Source organism: Paroedura picta, chromosome 2, assembly GCF_049243985.1.
Source record: "Paroedura picta isolate Pp20150507F chromosome 2, Ppicta_v3.0, whole genome shotgun sequence".
Taxonomy (NCBI): Eukaryota; Metazoa; Chordata; class Lepidosauria; order Squamata; family Gekkonidae; genus Paroedura; species Paroedura picta.
In genome coordinates this window covers 20,777,270-20,794,121 of record NC_135370.1, presented here as the reverse complement: position 1 = coordinate 20,794,121, position 16,852 = coordinate 20,777,270, and the positions used below count along the sequence as shown (strand labels likewise).

The 16,852-nt window shown below is 45.1% G+C and overlaps 1 protein-coding gene across 3 annotated transcripts in view; it reads right to left on the bottom strand.

Annotated features, from left to right (window-relative positions):
• Positions 1 to 16,852, bottom strand: part of LOC143829087 (DNA-binding protein SATB2-like) — a 190,061-nt gene that overhangs the window by 74,022 nt on the left and 99,187 nt on the right. For all 3 annotated transcript variants that reach the window (XM_077319393.1, XM_077319394.1, XM_077319392.1), the window contains exon 7: positions 14,319 to 14,791. In XM_077319393.1, coding sequence (XP_077175508.1) covers positions 14,319 to 14,791 — 473 coding nt within the window. The remainder of the gene's footprint in view (positions 1 to 14,318; positions 14,792 to 16,852) is intronic.

The window sequence follows — 16,852 nt, the reverse complement described above, 5'->3', positions numbered from 1 at the left end:
TGTGTGGGACCAGTAAGGTACTGATTCAGTTAAGGAATATGATGTCTGAAACACGATGGAGCAAACACTGATCCCCAGAAACATTTAAAGCTAAATTATGCTATTTACAGTTGTTAACCACTGTAACTACACCATTCCTGTGCCTTTAACAGCAGAAATACAGAAATGATGCATTTCCTATTACTTTCCTCCCACACTTGCAGTTCACAGAATGCTGCTAAGGAAAAGGATCAGAGAAAAGAAAAAAAAGTTGACATCCCCACTCAGATTCCATTTTCACAGCTCAGAGTATGAAATGGCAATTTCACATACATTACCAGAAGACTGACCAATGCCAAAATATCTCTTCTCAAGAACATACCCCCAGGAGTCCCGGTATTAATAGATCTGCTGAATTTAGAAACAGTCATGTAGGAATATGATCTATGCTACGGTTGTCTTCATCTACAAACAATTAAGTCAGTAGTAACTTCCAGCAATAGTTTGCAATTCAAGTCGTATTCATTTCCCTTTTTTGCCATTTTGGATTTCTATGGTTCCTAGTTCTAGCTTGGATCTGTTTGTTTGTTTATATTTATATACTGCCCTCCCAGAAGGCTCGGGGCAGTTCACGTGAAACTGAAATGATACAGATAACAATACAGTGATAATGGCAAGTAACATAATAGAACAATAGAATATGGAGAAAGTTAAATTAATGCATACTGATCTGAAACAAAAACATGTAGTGTTTTCTAAGAGAACACAAGGAATCAATGCCTATATCTAAAAAGAACCCCGCCCCCTAATGTTGATAGAAGAGGAAGAAGAGCTGGATTTTTTTGTACCCCACTTTTTACTACCTCACAGTGGTTTACAATTGTCTATCCTTTCTCTTCCCACAACAGACACCCTGTGAGGCAGGAGAGGCTGAAAGACTCCAGAGCGAACTGTGACTGTCCCAAGGTCACCTAGCAGGCTGCATGTGGAAGAAGAAGAAGAAGAGTTGGTTCTTATATGCTGCTTTTCTCTACCTGAAGGAGACTCAAAGCGGCTTATAGTCGCCTTCCCATTCCTCTCCCCACAACAGACACCCTGTGAGGTGGGTGAGGGTGAGAGAGCCCTGATACCACTGCTTGGTCAGAACAGTTTTATCAGTGCTGTGGCGAGCCCAAGGTCACCCAGCTGGCTGCATGTGGGGGAGCGCAGAATCGAACCTGGCATGCCGGATTAGAAGTCCGCACTCCTAACCATTAGACCAAATGGGGAATCAAACCCTGTTCTCCAGACTAGAGGCTGCTGCTCTTAATCACTACACCAAGCTAGCTTTTCAAATCAGCAGGAGATATCTACAAACACAGAAAAAAACATGGCACAATGTATAATGTATAATGCCCATTCACACTGGCCGTGGTGATAATGTGCTACCCTAGTTGTGCTAAGCAATTTAACACATTCAATGGCTCGACACCTTTACCACCATTCTCTGCTTACTCCTATTGACGAACAAGTCCAACAATTGCATTCTGGAGTCTTTCGCTGACATTTCTCTGTCGAAGACCGGTGACTTTCAGGTCGGCAAGAGAATGCAGTGGTAGAGTGAAATGTTCACCTGCAGGTTGACAACTGATGTGGGCTTTGTGTGTCAAACCTGCAATCATTTATTCTTTTGTACGACAACTGTCTCATGCAGACTGTAGAAGGTCGTTGTCACCAGATAACTGCGTTGAATCATACTGGTGCATGAAGAGGTGAAAGAGAGTATGGCCCTTGAGAGTATGGCCAGTGTTCTGGAGTAGGGGTGCCTAAGCAGGGTCAGAGTTTGCATCTGGGTGTATTGCAGGGTCTGGTCACCAAGTTTGCTTTTTGGAAAGCCACTTGTTGCTGGTTTATAACTACTTTGGACAGGGGATCCGCCTAATGACTAAAGTAAAGGTATCCCCTGTGCAAGCACCGAGTCATGTCTGACCCTTGGGGTGACACCCTCTAGCGTTTTCATGGCAGACTCAATACGGGGTGGTTTGCCAGTGCCTTCCCCAGTCATTACCGTTTACCCCCCAGCAAGCTGGGTACTCATTTTACCAACCTCAGAAGGATGGAAGGCTGAGTCAACCTTGAGCCGGCTGCTGGGATTGAACTCCCAGCCTCATGGTCAGAGTTTCAGACAGCATGTTGGCTGCTTTACCACTCTGCGCCACAAAAGGCCCTGCCTAATGCCTATAAGCAAACTAATGGCCTGGAGCTAATAACTACTGCACTGCAGCCCTTTCACCTGGAAGCTACAAGAGACAGCTGTTTGGAATCCATTCCTTTTTCTCTCAGGTCTGCCCTGTAAGTCCTTAGATAGCAGTTAAACTATACACATGTGTATGTTTGTGTGTGTGTGTGTGTACAGCCTGCCACTCTCCATGGAATTGAGGTGGTTTACAAGTAGAAGGAGGAGTTGGTTCTTATATGCCGCTTTTCTCTATCCAAAGGAGTCTCAAAGCGGCTTACAATTGCCTTCCCATTCCTCACCCCACAACAGACACCCTGTGAGGTGGGTGAGGCTGAGAGAGCCCTGAGATTATTGAAGAAGAAGAAGAGTTGGCTCCTATATGCCGCTTTTCTCTACCCAAAGGAGTCTCAAAGCGGCTTATAGTCGCCTTCCCTTTCCTCTCCCCACAACAGACACCCTGTGAGGTGTGTGCGGCTGAGAGAGCCTTGATATTACTGCTCGGTCAGAAGAGCTTTATCAGTGCTGTGGTGAACCCAAGGTCACCCAGCTGGTTGCATGTGGGGGAGCATGGAATCAAACCTGCCTTGCCAGATTAGAAGTCCACGTTCCTAACCACTTCCCCAAGCTGGCTCATTGTTCATTAATTTCTTCACTTCATTTGATGGGCATATAGTTGTTTTAAGAATGACTGATATTTCAAGACAGCCCAAGATAGTTTTCAATCTGATATATATCAAAAGATAATTCCGCAACCATTAGGGACCTACTCTGGATGTGGTGTGGTTAGACCTCTATGACGCATCCTGAATTTCAATACTGAGCTCGCTTTAAACTTTAATTCATTACCTTATATTGATATGAGTCTGAATCTTAAAACTCATTAAACTAATGCTTAACGTATATATATCTCAGGAGAGGTCTGCTTAGCCTTGGAACAGCAGCACTCAGTCTGATTTGAATAAAATGTACACCACGTGCAATGATGGGAATTCAATTTTTATTATTAAAAATGAAATGTTTTGCTCCTCAAAGAAAATGGTGCTATCGCATTAGCTTAATAAAGTCTCTTTATTACAGTGTCTCTTTTTAGGAAGGACAATGCATGCTGATAGATCTATGGGGAATTATGAAGACAGAGAGAGAAATCAGCATATAACTACAAGATATTTATGAAGAGGAACGATGATAGTCCTTTTTGAAGAATATCAGAAGAGATGGCTCTATATCTGATATTCTTGCAGTAGATTGACATTCAAGAAAATACGCTCATTAGTTTGGGAAGAAGTTCACATTTTGGAAACCTGTCCTCACACACTACTTAGATTCCATTCCTTAAAAATGGAAGTGAAATTTTAGACAGATAATTATTTTTTTAAGTCTCCATGGTTTGCCCTGCCAAAAAGCTGCCACATATCATGCTAGGCAGCTTGCTTAGATTGCAATCCTAAGCGTGCAACAAATCTTTCCCCGTGCCACACAAAAATAGCCACTCGGTATAGTGGTTAAAAGTGCTGGCTTCTAATCTGGACAGGTGGGTTTGATTTCCCGTTCCGTCACATGCAGCCAGCTGGATGACCTTGAGCTGGACACAGAACTCTTAGAAGCTGTTCTAACAGAGCAGTTTCTCTCAGAATTCTCTCTGCCTCACCTACCACACAGGGTTTCTGTTGTGGGAAGAGGAAGGAAAGGAGTTTATAAGCCAATTTGAGGGGCTTTCCGCACAAGGACCAATTTTGCTGAATGTTTGCAGTATGCAGAAACACTGTATTTAATAGTGAAATTTCGTAATTCCGCATACCTTTAATTCTAGTGGAATATTGAAGTCCCAGTAGCATTGTATTAATTCCCCACATGTTTCCGGTCTCGCTGGAATAGCAACAAAGGAAGTGATATTTTTCCATGCTTCTTCCCGCCCTTGGCCGTTAATCAAACAGAACAGCCAATGAACTGTTGTGTTTCGTGCTCCCAAAAAGCCCCTTTCCCTTTAAAGCTGTTTTTTAAAAACCCAAACACACCAGTTGCAATGAATATTTGTTCATTCATTGTCTCAGAAAGACATTTTTTGCTGGCGTAATCGTTTACACGCTCTTCAAGTAAAAAAAAAATCCCCCCCCATGGGCGCGATTTGTGGCCGAAATTACGGGCAGTGTCGAACAGGGAACTGTATTGTGCTTGGGAACTTTAAAGATAGTAGGGAGCTTTGTTTTACTGTTAAGCACTTTTGTGGAGGGACTTTAGCCGGAGAAGCCTCGCTCATTCGTTGCTTTCGCTGGTTTAAGGGGAAAAAATGGCGACCACGTCTCCAGAAGCTCAGGGGTGAGACCGAGGGAGGGACATTCTTTCTGCCACTACATTGAGAATGCACATGTCTTTTTTGGATGTGTTGCAGGTTGTTCTCAGGGTTTTTTTTAGCGGGAATCCACTTTTCTGGATTTCCTGAAAAGCGCTACAACTAAGCGATTTTTGCAGGAGTATTGCAGATTGTGTACGACGTCATGCGGAACGTTGGATTAATAGCGTTTACCAAAGGTAAGACTTCTGCTACATTTAAGTCGTGCGGAATGGCCCTGAGACTCCTGCTGGTAGAGAAAAGTGGCATATAAGAACCAACTCTTTTTCTTCTTCTTCAGTAATATCAGGGCTATTTCAGCCTCACCTACCTCAAAGGGTGTCTCTTGTGGGGGAAGGCAAGGGAAGGCGATTGCAAGCCACTTTGAGACTCCTGCTGGTAGAGAAAAGCGGCCTATAAGAACCAACTCTTCTTCTTCTTTCTTTCTTTCTTATATTTTTATACCGCCCTCCCCGAAGGCTCAGGGTGGTTCACATAGAACAGAAACAGTACAGAAACTGGTTTATACTGAATCGGACCCTTGGTCCATCAATCAGTATTGTCTACCCAGACTGGCAGTGGCTCTTCAAGATCTTACCAAGCGGCATTTCCCTTGACCTATTGCCAGATCTTTTAACTGGGGATTCCAGGGACGGAACCTGGGACTTTCTACATGCCAACCAGATGCTCTACTATTAAGCCATGACCCCTCCTGAGCACATATCCAAATGTATCACAGTCTGCCTGCACAGTCCCGCTCCCCCCCCCCCCAAAAGGCAGAACTGTGTAGGACAATATCTACAGGAACTGTGACTTCCTTCCTGCCGCGTGGGACATGACTGAGTGTTCCTTTATACACAAAAAAAAAATCACCCGCCATTTAGAAAACTAAATTTAAGTAAAATGGATCCTGGTCCAGCCTTCTTCTTGACACCTCAGCTTTCTGCAGCTGGGCAAGATGCTTCAAACTATAGGTAGGGGGCCATCATATGATTTGCTGATCCATTATATAAATAGAATTCCACTGGCAGAAGAGCATTTGCTGGCAGGGGTTCATGGGAATTGTAGTTCATGGACATCTGAAAGACCACAGGTTGACTACCCCTGCATTATAGCCTTAGCTCAGGGCTCTTTGAGCTACCAACCCCATCTATCAATATGCGCATGTGTCAGCAATTTGTTTCAATGGACTTAGCCTAGTTTGGATTAAAGCTTCCTCTACATCATTTAACAGATTTACTCAGTTGGAAGATCTCAGGGGAGAAATAATGTTTGTAAAAGGGCTTTTTCAGCCTCTGTGTAAGTAGGTCATTGGACTTTAAAATAAATTAGAGAATAGTTTATCTATTAAACAAGCCCCACAGTACATATTTTATGAAGCTGGACTTAATTGCAGGTTAATGCTCAACACACCATCACACTGTGTAAGGATTAACACACTAGTCCATCATTTGGTGATTAATAAAAAACACCAGCCAGTTCATTTAAATACCCCAAAATATGCAGTTTTGTACATAACCAGTTTGGTGCTGTGGTTAGGAATGCGGACTTCTTCTGCACTCCCTCACATGCAGCCAGCTGGGTGACCTTGGGCTCACCACGGCACTGATAAAGCTGTTCTGACCGAGCAGTGATATCAGGGCTCTCTCAGCCTGACCCATGTCACAGAGTGTCTGTTGTGGGGAGAGCAAAGGGAAGGCGACTGTAAACCATTTTGAGACTCCATCAGGTAGAGAAAAGTGGCATATAAGAACCAACTCTTCTTCTTCATAACATGGAGTACATCAGAATATTTAGTTGTATTTCTAACGAGACTCCAAATTGGCCTTCGCTTCCAAACTGCTGTCTTCCCCCGAACATGCATGTTCTTTCTCCTAACTTCCAAACCTTTTTCCCATTCCAGTCCTTCTCCATATCAGCCTGCATCTGCCAACGAATTAAACAGCTGACCAAGTTGTCAAACTGCTTCCTATAGCCGTCCTACACACAGAGAGATACCATTATCATAAGTTCCCCAAACTGCTTTGCAAGTGACTCACACACCCATTGTCAATGATCTAATGAATATTGGATCCTGAACACATATAGGCCTTATACTAAATCAGGCCATTGGTTCAAGGACAATATTGTCTTTTCGGGGGATAGCCCTTCAGTGGCTGATTTCCCTTCTCCGGGGTCATGGACAGATTGTAGCACTAGGAAAGAGATTTTCAAGCAAATGCCAACTCACATGTAGAGTCCCTCAAGGAGTGGTCCTCTCTCCGATCCTATTTAACATCTTCATGCACCCTCTTGCCCGACTGGTACAGAGGTTCGGGCTGGGTTGTCACCAATATGCAGACGACACCCAGCTCTTCCTCCTGATGGATGACTACCCTGATTCTCTCCCAAAAGCATTAGCCAGCTACCTGGAAGCAGTGATGAGGTGGCTCAAGCAGAGTCGTGTGAAGCTCAGCCTTTCAAAGATGGAGGTCCTGCGGCTGGGCAGGAAGAGTCCAAGCGAGGAAACATGTCTTCCCATCCTGGATGGAGTGCAACTATCAGTGGCTCACTCCACCAGGAACCTGGGTGTGATCTTGGATACTTCCCTTTCCATGGAAGTCCAGGTCATGAGGATAATGCAACTGGCCTTCTACCACCTTCACCAAGCCAAACTACCAGCACCCTTACTTGGCCCCGTAATACCTAGCCACAGTGACCCATGTGATGGTCACTTCCAGGCTAGAATTCTGCAACTCGCTCTACGCAGGCCTACCCTTAATTTTGATCCAGAAACTGCAACTGGTCCAGAATGAGGCAGCCAGGGTCCTCACAGCAACATGTGGAGGTCCCAACATTTGGCCTGTCCTCCAACAATTGTGCTGGCTACCTGTTGAATTCCAGATCAGGCTTAATGTCTTGGTATGACCTTTAAGGTCATACGAAGTCTGAGCCAGTGTACCTGAAGGACCACCTCTCTGCTTATGGCCCTTAAAGAGCTCTATGCTCTACCACCTCCAACCAGCTAGTGATACCTGGCCTCAAGGAATTCTGCTTGACCTCAACCAGGGCCAGAGCCTTTACTGTCCTGGCTCCCACCTGGTGGAACGAACTCCCAGAGGAGATCAGGGCCCTAAGAGAGCTAAAACAGTTCTGCAGGGCCTGCAAAAGGGAACTCCTCCAACAGGCATTTGGTTGCGGTTGATCACTGGGCCCCAATCCTCCCTCCCTGAACCCATGTAACAGACCAGACCAACCATGGGCCTGTTAGATTGTTCATTATGCTGAAAGTTATTTCTCTGTTTATTGTTGCCATTACTGTTACCTTTCATTCATTTAATCAGTAAGTTTTATGTACTGCTAGTAAAAAAGCCCATTGTATCCTAAATACAATGGGCGCTAGGAGGCAAAAGATGTCTTACCCGGTGCTGCGTCTTCTGGCTGGCGGCCATTTTGTGCGGCGGCTTGAGCGGCGGCGGCAGAGGCGGCTTTACAGTGAAGGCCTGAGCGGCGGCTTGACGCAGGGAGAGGCGCTTCGCGCCTCTCGCCGCGTCAAGCCGCCGGCAAGGAAGCAACTGCGAGCCGCGCTTCGCGCGACTGCCGGGGCCTCCCTGGCCAGCGGGCTGACGCGTCGGAGGCGCTTCGCGCCTCCGTCACGTCAGGCCGCCAGCAAGGAAGCAACTGCGAGCCGCGCTTTGCACAGCTCGCAGTTGCTTCCTTGAGCGGCGGCTTGACGCAGCGAGAGGCGCTTCGCGCCTCTCCCCGCGCCAAGCCGCCAGACAGGGAGCTGGGCTCCCTGGCCGGCAGGCTGACGCGTCAGAGGCGCTTTGCGCCTCCGACGCATCAGGCCGCCGGCAAGGAAGCAACTGCGAGCCGCGCTTTGCGCGGCTTGCAGTTGCTTCCTTGTGAGTGGGGTGGGAATCAGCCGAGCCAATCGGCAGGCGCTTCGCACCTGCCAATTGGCTCGGCCGATGGTCCGTCAAGAGGAAGGGGCCAATCGGCACCCTTCCTCATCCCGGACCGAGCCCGCCCTAACTCCTCCTACACAGCCCTTACGGCTTTATTTAGTCGGTGTAAAGATTCTGTTACGTTCTATGTGAACCACCCTGAGTCTTTATGGTCCGTCAAGAGGAAGGGGCCAATCGGCACCCTTCCTCATCCCGGACCGAGCCCGCCCTAACTCCTCCTACACAGCCCTTACGGCTTTATTTAGGCGGTGTAAAGATTCTGTTACGTTCTATGTGAACCACCCTGAGTCTTTATGGAAGAGCAGTATACAAATGCATTAAATAAATAAATAAATAAATAAATAAATAAATAAATAAATAAATAAATAAATAAATAAATAAATAAATAAATAAATAAATAAATAAATATTCAGACCGGCAGTTGGTCTCTTAAGATCTCACACAGAGAGGAGTCTTTTACCATCACTTATTACTTGATTCTTCTTTCATTGGGAATGCCAGGTACTGAACCTGGGACCTTCTGTATGCCAAGCACATGCTCTGCCACTGAGCCTTGGCCCCTCCCCTCACTGCTTTATACTTAATCAGTAGCAGAGGCTCTACAAGGTCTCAGCACAGCAACCCACAGTAGTTGTGAATTTCCTGCATTCTGCAGGGGGTTGGACTAGATGACCCTGGAGTTACTTTCCAATTCTATGATTCTACCCCCACAAACACAATGACTGCATATGCCAGACTTTGTACCTGTGTCCTCCTCCATGTAATTCATTTGTTCTATCACTGAGTTATGTTTCTTCCCCTACAGCCTTCATAAGTTCAGAAGAAAAGGACAAGCCCTGCTCCAAAAAATTTCCCAGGGTGAATAGAAATGTATGTGTGCGTGTGCGTGGCGGGGGGTACAGACACTGAGAGAAAAGATAAAGAAATAAAGCAAATTGGTCAGATTTACACCTGAGATAACATGACCCTAATTTGCCCAGTCTTCATCTAGCACTCCAGTGCTTCATTTCAGTTGCTGTGGCAAAAGGCAAAAGGGGAGGGCTAAAAAATTTCAGTTATATTGCAAGAAGAATGAAATCCATGGTTAGAGTAGGACAAAACATGAAAGACTATAGTAATGGTTGACTTGCTCTTCTAGTTAATCAGTGTCTGTTCACTAATTCTAGTATAACTTAATACTTCAATAGTTCAACTGGATGATCTGATTGCCTCACTCCCATATTACAGTATTATAGTATAAGCAACCTGATGTCCCTCGGCTAACGTGGGGCGGTTTGGAGGGGGCTTAGCGGTTTGGGCTAGTTAGTGCTCGTCTGTTGCCTAACGTTGATAATGTTGATATTATGGATTGGTTTTAATGGTTTTAACTATGGGTTTTATTGCAATTTTTATCTTGTAAACCACCGTGAGCCTAAGGGAATGGCGGTACAAAGGTTTAATAAATAAATAAAAGTGGCAGCTAGAATCTTTTGCCCTAGGAATAGTCTTTTTCTTTTCTTTTACCACTGTCTTGGGTATCATCAATACAGATTTAACAGCTTCACTGAAATACAGCCCCTTTACTCAACAGCAGTAGAAGAAAATCTACAAAGCCAATGTTACCGTTGACCCCTTGTTCAGGTTCAAAATAAGACATTGGGTCAATACTATCTACATTTATTATAACTGGGCTTTGTGTGCGCGCGTGCGCACTCACACACCCACACACAGGTTATGATCCCAGAGGGATGAAATGCTTTTCCAAATTAAAAGCAGTATTTTAAAAAGGAAATACTCATGCATTCCACTATAATTTTCATTTGATATCCTCAAGGCTAACCCGAGAAATTCAGTCATGTTGATTGAAAGTGAATGTTTTTGCTGGCTGTAGCTATCTTATGAATTTAATAGCAGAAAGGAAGCAATGAAAGCATGTTGCAAATGTTAATTAATTCCCACATTACAGGGCATTTCCAAGATGGCAGTGCCAAAAAAAATCATTAATCCAGTAGACCAGACAATTGGCCTGGGCTGTGTGGGAAGCAGACCTCCAGGAGATAAAAGGGGAGAAGACGCAGCAATCTTGGCTTCGGCTCTTTGACTAGTCTAACAAAGCCCGGAGATTCGGAAACGGACCTAGATACATTCTAGCCTGTAATAATCGCCTTGTAATAATCGCCTGGAATTACAGTCATAGACTATATTTTAGTTTTCACACAAACGTGCATATTGTGGACCTCGATACAGCTATAAACAGAGAAATTCATTCTGGGGCAAAAAAAGAATTAACCAGTAGAGAGCATTGAAAGTTCTTGACATGATTCATATGTTACCTCAAAACAGAACTAAACATTACACACATAAGCATGTAGCAAAAATCCAGGGGCTACTTTTGGAAATAGCTGACTTGGAGAGGGAAAGAAGGTGAGGGAGGTACAAAACGGTTCACAAGCGTCATTGTCTTTTCCCTTGCTCTCAGTTGCTGCCTCCCCGCCACCATAGCTGCTATTCTCAAAGTGAACATGCACACTGGGCTTCCATAATATATTCTAAATCAGGGGTAGTCAAACTGCGGCCCTCCAGATGTCCATGGACTACAATTCCCAGGAGCCCCCTGCCAGCATTTGCTGGCAGGGGGCTCCTGGGAATTGTAGTCCATGGACATCTGGAGGGCCGCAGTTTGACTACCCCTGTTCTAAATGTTTATTATATCCCACTTCAACTCCTTTGATTAAACAAGGCTCACCAAGCAACAAAAAGCTGTGAGCACGTATGACACGAGAAATAAGACACAATAAAAGAAACACGCACTGCGATGAAAGCAGTTCAGCCAGACCTGCAAAAACAATTTGTCTTTCCCCAAATGCCCTGGACATACCTTCCTGAGTGCAAAGAATAAAGGTGATCCTTGCACCCACTCTGGTTAGCCCTTGCAAAGGTGGAAGAGGCACTGCAGGAGGCAGAGGTCCAGTACAAAGGACCTTTCCTGCCACAGAACATGCCTGTCACTTGACTTTTGCCCCATAGAGCAGGGGTAGGCAACCTGTGGTCCTCCAGATGTCCATGGACTACAATTCCCATGAGCCCCTGCCAGCATTTGCTGGCAGGAGCTCATGGTAATTGTAGTCCATCTGGAGGACCACAGGTTGACTACCCCTGCCATAGAGAGTCCTGAGAGCACTAAAAGAAGGCAGCTGTCAGTGGGTACCCTTCACACAAACCTATGGCGTTCACCAACCTGGTTCAGAGTCTTATGCACGGTCAGGAGACTTAATGGCCAAGCACATGCTGCTTGGAAGTACTACTGGAAGTACTGAGAGCCAGTTTGGTGTAGTGGTTAGGAGTGCCAACTTCTAATCTGGCATGCCGGGTTCGATTCTGCGCTCCCCCACATGCAACCAGCTGGGTGACCTTGGGCTCGCCACGGCACTGATAAAGCTGTTCTGACCGAGCAGTAATATCAGGGCTCTCTCAGCCTCACCTACCCCACAGGGTGTCTGTTGTGGGGAGAGGAATGGGAAGGCGACTGTAAGCCGCTTTGAGCCTCCTTCGGGTAGGGAAAAGCGGCATATAAGAACCAACTCTTCTTCTTCTTCTTCTGCAAAAGGGGGAGAAGGGCTTCAGTGCCATTTCCCCAAGAATAAGCCGTCACAGGAGGGCTGTTTCCTCTTTTCTCTGGCTCCATGTGTCCTTAATCACATGACCCCAAGACACATGGCTCCTTTCACATGGCACACACCTGTCACCGCAAGCAACCAGCTGTACAGTGTGGGAGTCCCTGGATCATGAATTGGACTGTGAGCCAGGTTGGAGGACCCCTGACTCAGTTCATGTCTATCCAGACCCAGAAGAGTTCAAGTGGTACATGGGAATAGGTCAGAAGGCGCAGTTTGGAAAGTAGGATGGCCCTAGGCCATGCAGGGCTTTAAAGACAATGGAACAAAGAAGTGCACAATAAATAAACGTTTATATAATTTTGTGACCTATCATCTAAGTTGCCCAGACATGCAACCTTTCAGGTCCTAGCTAATTCCAATTTGGTTTTCTGTTCTTTTTAAAGGCAATGACCAGTGCTTTATATTGGACCCAGAAACAAACAGATCAAGAGTGCAGTTGACACATATACATGCATGCATGCATACAGTAAATGTTCAAGCCTAAATACACTGGTTACTCGTTGTACCATCTCCATGATTCACTCCTCCATTTTTTAAAAACCCAAAGCAACTTGGAGAGTTGGAATCTAAATAAGCAGAATGGCAAAGTGAAAGATGCTGCTTGGTGCACTGAGCCAGCATGGTGTAGTGGTTAAGAGCAGTGGCCTCTGATCTGGATGACCAGGTTTGATTCCCTGCTCCTCCGCATGAAGCCAGCTGGGTGACCTTCGGCTTGTCTCAGAGCAGTTCTCACAGAGTAGTTCTGTCAGAGATCTCCCAGCCCCACCCACCTCAAGGGGAGAAGATTGTAAGCCACTTTGAGACTCCTTTGGATAGTGAAAAACAGGGTATAAAAACTAACAGTTCTACTACTTCCTCTTTTATTTTATGTATTTGTTTGTTTATATTTATATACCGCCCTCCCCAAAGGCTCAGGGCGGTCCACATACAATACAGATAACTCAGTTTAACAATACAATGATAACAGCAAGCAACATAACAGCACAACAGAATAATATGGAGAACATTAACACATACTGATAGCGCAGTGGGCTGGGTGGAACTGCAGTGGGTGCCATAAGAGGGAGGTCCAGGGGAGGGAGGTTCAGGGGGAGGGCCCATGGGAAGTGGTAGTTCAGGTCGACCTCAACCAAATGCCTAGAAGAGGAGCTCCCTTTTGCAGGCCCTGCGGAACTGTTCGAGTTCCGTCAGGGCCCTGATCTCCTCTAGGAGCTGATTCTACCAGGGGGAGGCCAGGATGGAGAAAGCTCTGTACCTGGTTGAGTCAAGCAAGCTTCCCTGGGGCCAGAGATCACCAGGAGGTTGGAGGTGCTGGAGCGTTGGGCACTCTGGGGGTTTAAGCCCTCAGGTACACTGGGCTCAGACTGTGTATGGCCTTAAAGATGATAACCGGAACCTTAAGTCTGATCTGGAATTCAACCAGACGACTCTGCTTGAACCACCCCATTACTGCTTCCAGGCAGTTTTCATTACTGACTACAAAACAACCTTCCCCAGTTGATTTGTCATCCATAAGGTAAAGGATTTGGGGAATGTGTGAGAAGTCTCTCTTTCCAGACACAGAAGGGAAAGCATCTTGGCCCTGGTGATTCTGAGCTGGTAAAGGACATGAATGGCCAATGTTGCACAGCATCTTGTCACCTAAGAGTTTCCTGCTGAGACTCCCAGCCTATCTAGGCTCCTTTGGGTTTAAAAAATAGCAGTGAAGGAAAGAATCATGAAAGTCTGTGTAAGATGTAGAGTAAGCCTAGGTGAGACACTGTGACACTTGACAGATTCTTATGGCTACTCTTTTCCAATGATCTCCTAATATGTTGACTGGAAATGGACCAGGGACACTAAGAGGGGGAGGGAGGGGAACACACACAGCCCAAGGAGACGATATTCAAAAACTGGGATAGGCCTTGATTCACTGACTGCAAGAGCTAACCAAGGGCAGCTAATCATCTAAAGATTCTTTCAGGATCACTCCACATGCTTCCTTCCAGTTTATAAATAGCGGAAAAGAGAATCCAGATGATCTCCTCTTTCTTCCCACATCATCGGGCTCATGTTCCTCATTTATCTAAACCAAACTAAAATTTTAAAAGTTTCCAAAAGTATGATGAAATCAAGAGATGAAGCACAAGATAATGCTCCCGGTGACAATGAAAACATTCTCCCCCTGAAAACAGAATAAAAATGAATACCTGGGTGCGATTGAAAGCCACTCTTGCAAACACAGCTTGGGATACACTGGCTCTCTTCAACTCATCTCTGACTTGCTGGTAGATATCTGGGGAGACTTCCACTGAGGAGTTTGTTGGCTCTGGCTTGATGGTTCTAGGGATCGGTGGGTGATTTAGAAACTGCTGATTGATAGCTTGTGGGTGTTGATGAGCCAGTAGCCGGCTTACTGCAATCTGCTGGTTAATCAGGTGAGCCATTGCTATCTGCTGCCGAACAAGCTGTGGACTGAGCTGAGGGGAAAGGAGACCGGGGCTCATGATTGGCTGCAATGTCGGCACTTGGTTTCTGATGGGAGTACTGTGATGAATTGGGCCATGAGGAGACTGTTCGTTCGTTTTGCCCAGGGTTGCCAGCTGGTTGATATTTGGTAAGTGCATGGGACGTTGACCCAGGACACAATATTCTGACAGGTTGTCTCTTTCAACTCTTTCCACTGTTAAAATAAAATAAGTATATCGTAATTCGAGTAGAATACACAGAGAGAAGGATGTTTATATAAACAGATACGGCAGTGCTTTCCGTTTACTGTCAAGACAGCTAATGCTGGATTATTCTGCACCAAAGTAATTTTTGTCATGTGCATCTTTTGTAAGGATTGCAGAGGAAAGATGCAAGCAAAAGAATAAAATATAAGTAAAAATAAAACCAGAATGCCAAGATTTGGCTTCACTGCTTGCTTCAGTCTCCCAACCAAACCACTGGAAATCCCACTGGTGTTTTATTACTGTAGTGGCTAACTCAGGACAAGAAGCTTCCAAAGACTTCAATTCCAGCTGTTAATTTTGTGCATAGGCAGGTAGTACCATCTCAGGGAAAGAACACAGAGTGGCTCAAGAAAGGAATTATATACATTTAAAAAGTGGGACGCATTTCTAAATCTACTGCACTGCTCAGGGCCTCTCACACTAGAACTCCAAGCTGCTTTCCCTGTTCTCCAACAGTAAGGTAAAGGTAAAGGTATCCCCTGTGTAAGCACTGGGTCATGTTTGACCCTTGGAGTGATGCCCTCTAGCGTTTTCATGGCAGACTCAATATGGGGTGGTTTGCCAGTGCCTTCCCCAGTCATTACTGTTTACCCCCCAGCAAGCTGGGTACTCATTTTACTGACCATGGAAGGCTGAGTCAACCTTGAGCCAGCTGCTGGGATTGAACTCCCAGCCTCATGGGCAGAGCTTCAGACTGCATGTCTGCTGCCTTTACCACTCTGCGCCACAAGAGGCCTTTCTCCAACAGTAGACAAGCTTATATTTTATTTGTCATTTGTCATGTTTGGTGCTTTTATTTGTATTGCATTTTTGAGACGCCAGCTGCATCTCATGGCCATTGTGCACATTCTGCAGAGGTGAACCCCAGTTTCACCATCAAACTTTCAAGGACCTCTTCTCTCTGCTAACCTTGTTCCTCTTACTCCTTCCTTCTTGCATACCCTACTGGGGAAAGGACTGCATCTCACATTTTGCTCAGAACTTTCCATTTGAGAACCATAGAAGAAAGAGATAGATGGGAAACAGCTGACGGTATGCAGAGGCATCCATATAGGAACATTCACTGTCCTACAGATATGCACTTGTACATATATCACAGCTTAAGTAAGGATGGGTAGCAGCACCCCACAGGCAACCAAAGTGGGGAAGACTTCTGCCCCCTTGCTTTCTGCTTATTATTACTTCCATATGTCCATAGTTTTTCTCTCAGTCCACAACTGATATAAAATTTTGTGACAGAATATCGATAAAAAATCCCACAACCAATAAATCCCGTCAAACCAATTCAGCATTCTCACTGGGCATTCTTACCAGGGCAAAGGCTTCAAGACAAAGTACTGTATTTCCCTCTTCACATGCTGTGAGATCCTATATAGGTTTACACCAGTGAGAACAACACGAGTGTACAAAAGTTTCCATTGCATGTCTCACCCATCAATCAGTTTCAAGGCCCCGAATGAACTGTGCAACACACTCCATCCGTAATATACTTTTATTATGGATTCAAAGCACAATTGCTTCATGTGTCATAACCTCTGCTAATGTGTAACTCCCAAATCAATCCTAAAATTTCCAAGCCTATTACTGAACTGCAGGCTTCCAGTTTTGCTTGCGATCAGTGAGATTTTTTTTAAAGGGCTGTTCATTATTTTAAAAGAATCCAATAAAAATTACTATAAATCAAACACCTGATATTCTGTTTTCCTTCTGCAAATAAAAATGGGGAGCGAAAATATGCCCTCATTTAAAGAACTGTAAAATCAAAGCAGTCTACTCCGGAGTAGGGGCATGAGTATTTTACTAATTTGTCTTTTAAGAATTTTTAAACAGAAGAACCAAGATGTGTTAATTAATGAAGCAAAATACATTTGAAAGTTTAGAAAACCAGAAATATATTTCTGGGTTGAAAGTGTTCTTGCCAAGTTTCCACACACATCCAGTTTTTGAGCCAAGCTATATACCCCTATAAAAATAAAGTTTTAAAATGGAAATGTTGCCAGGCCATTAAC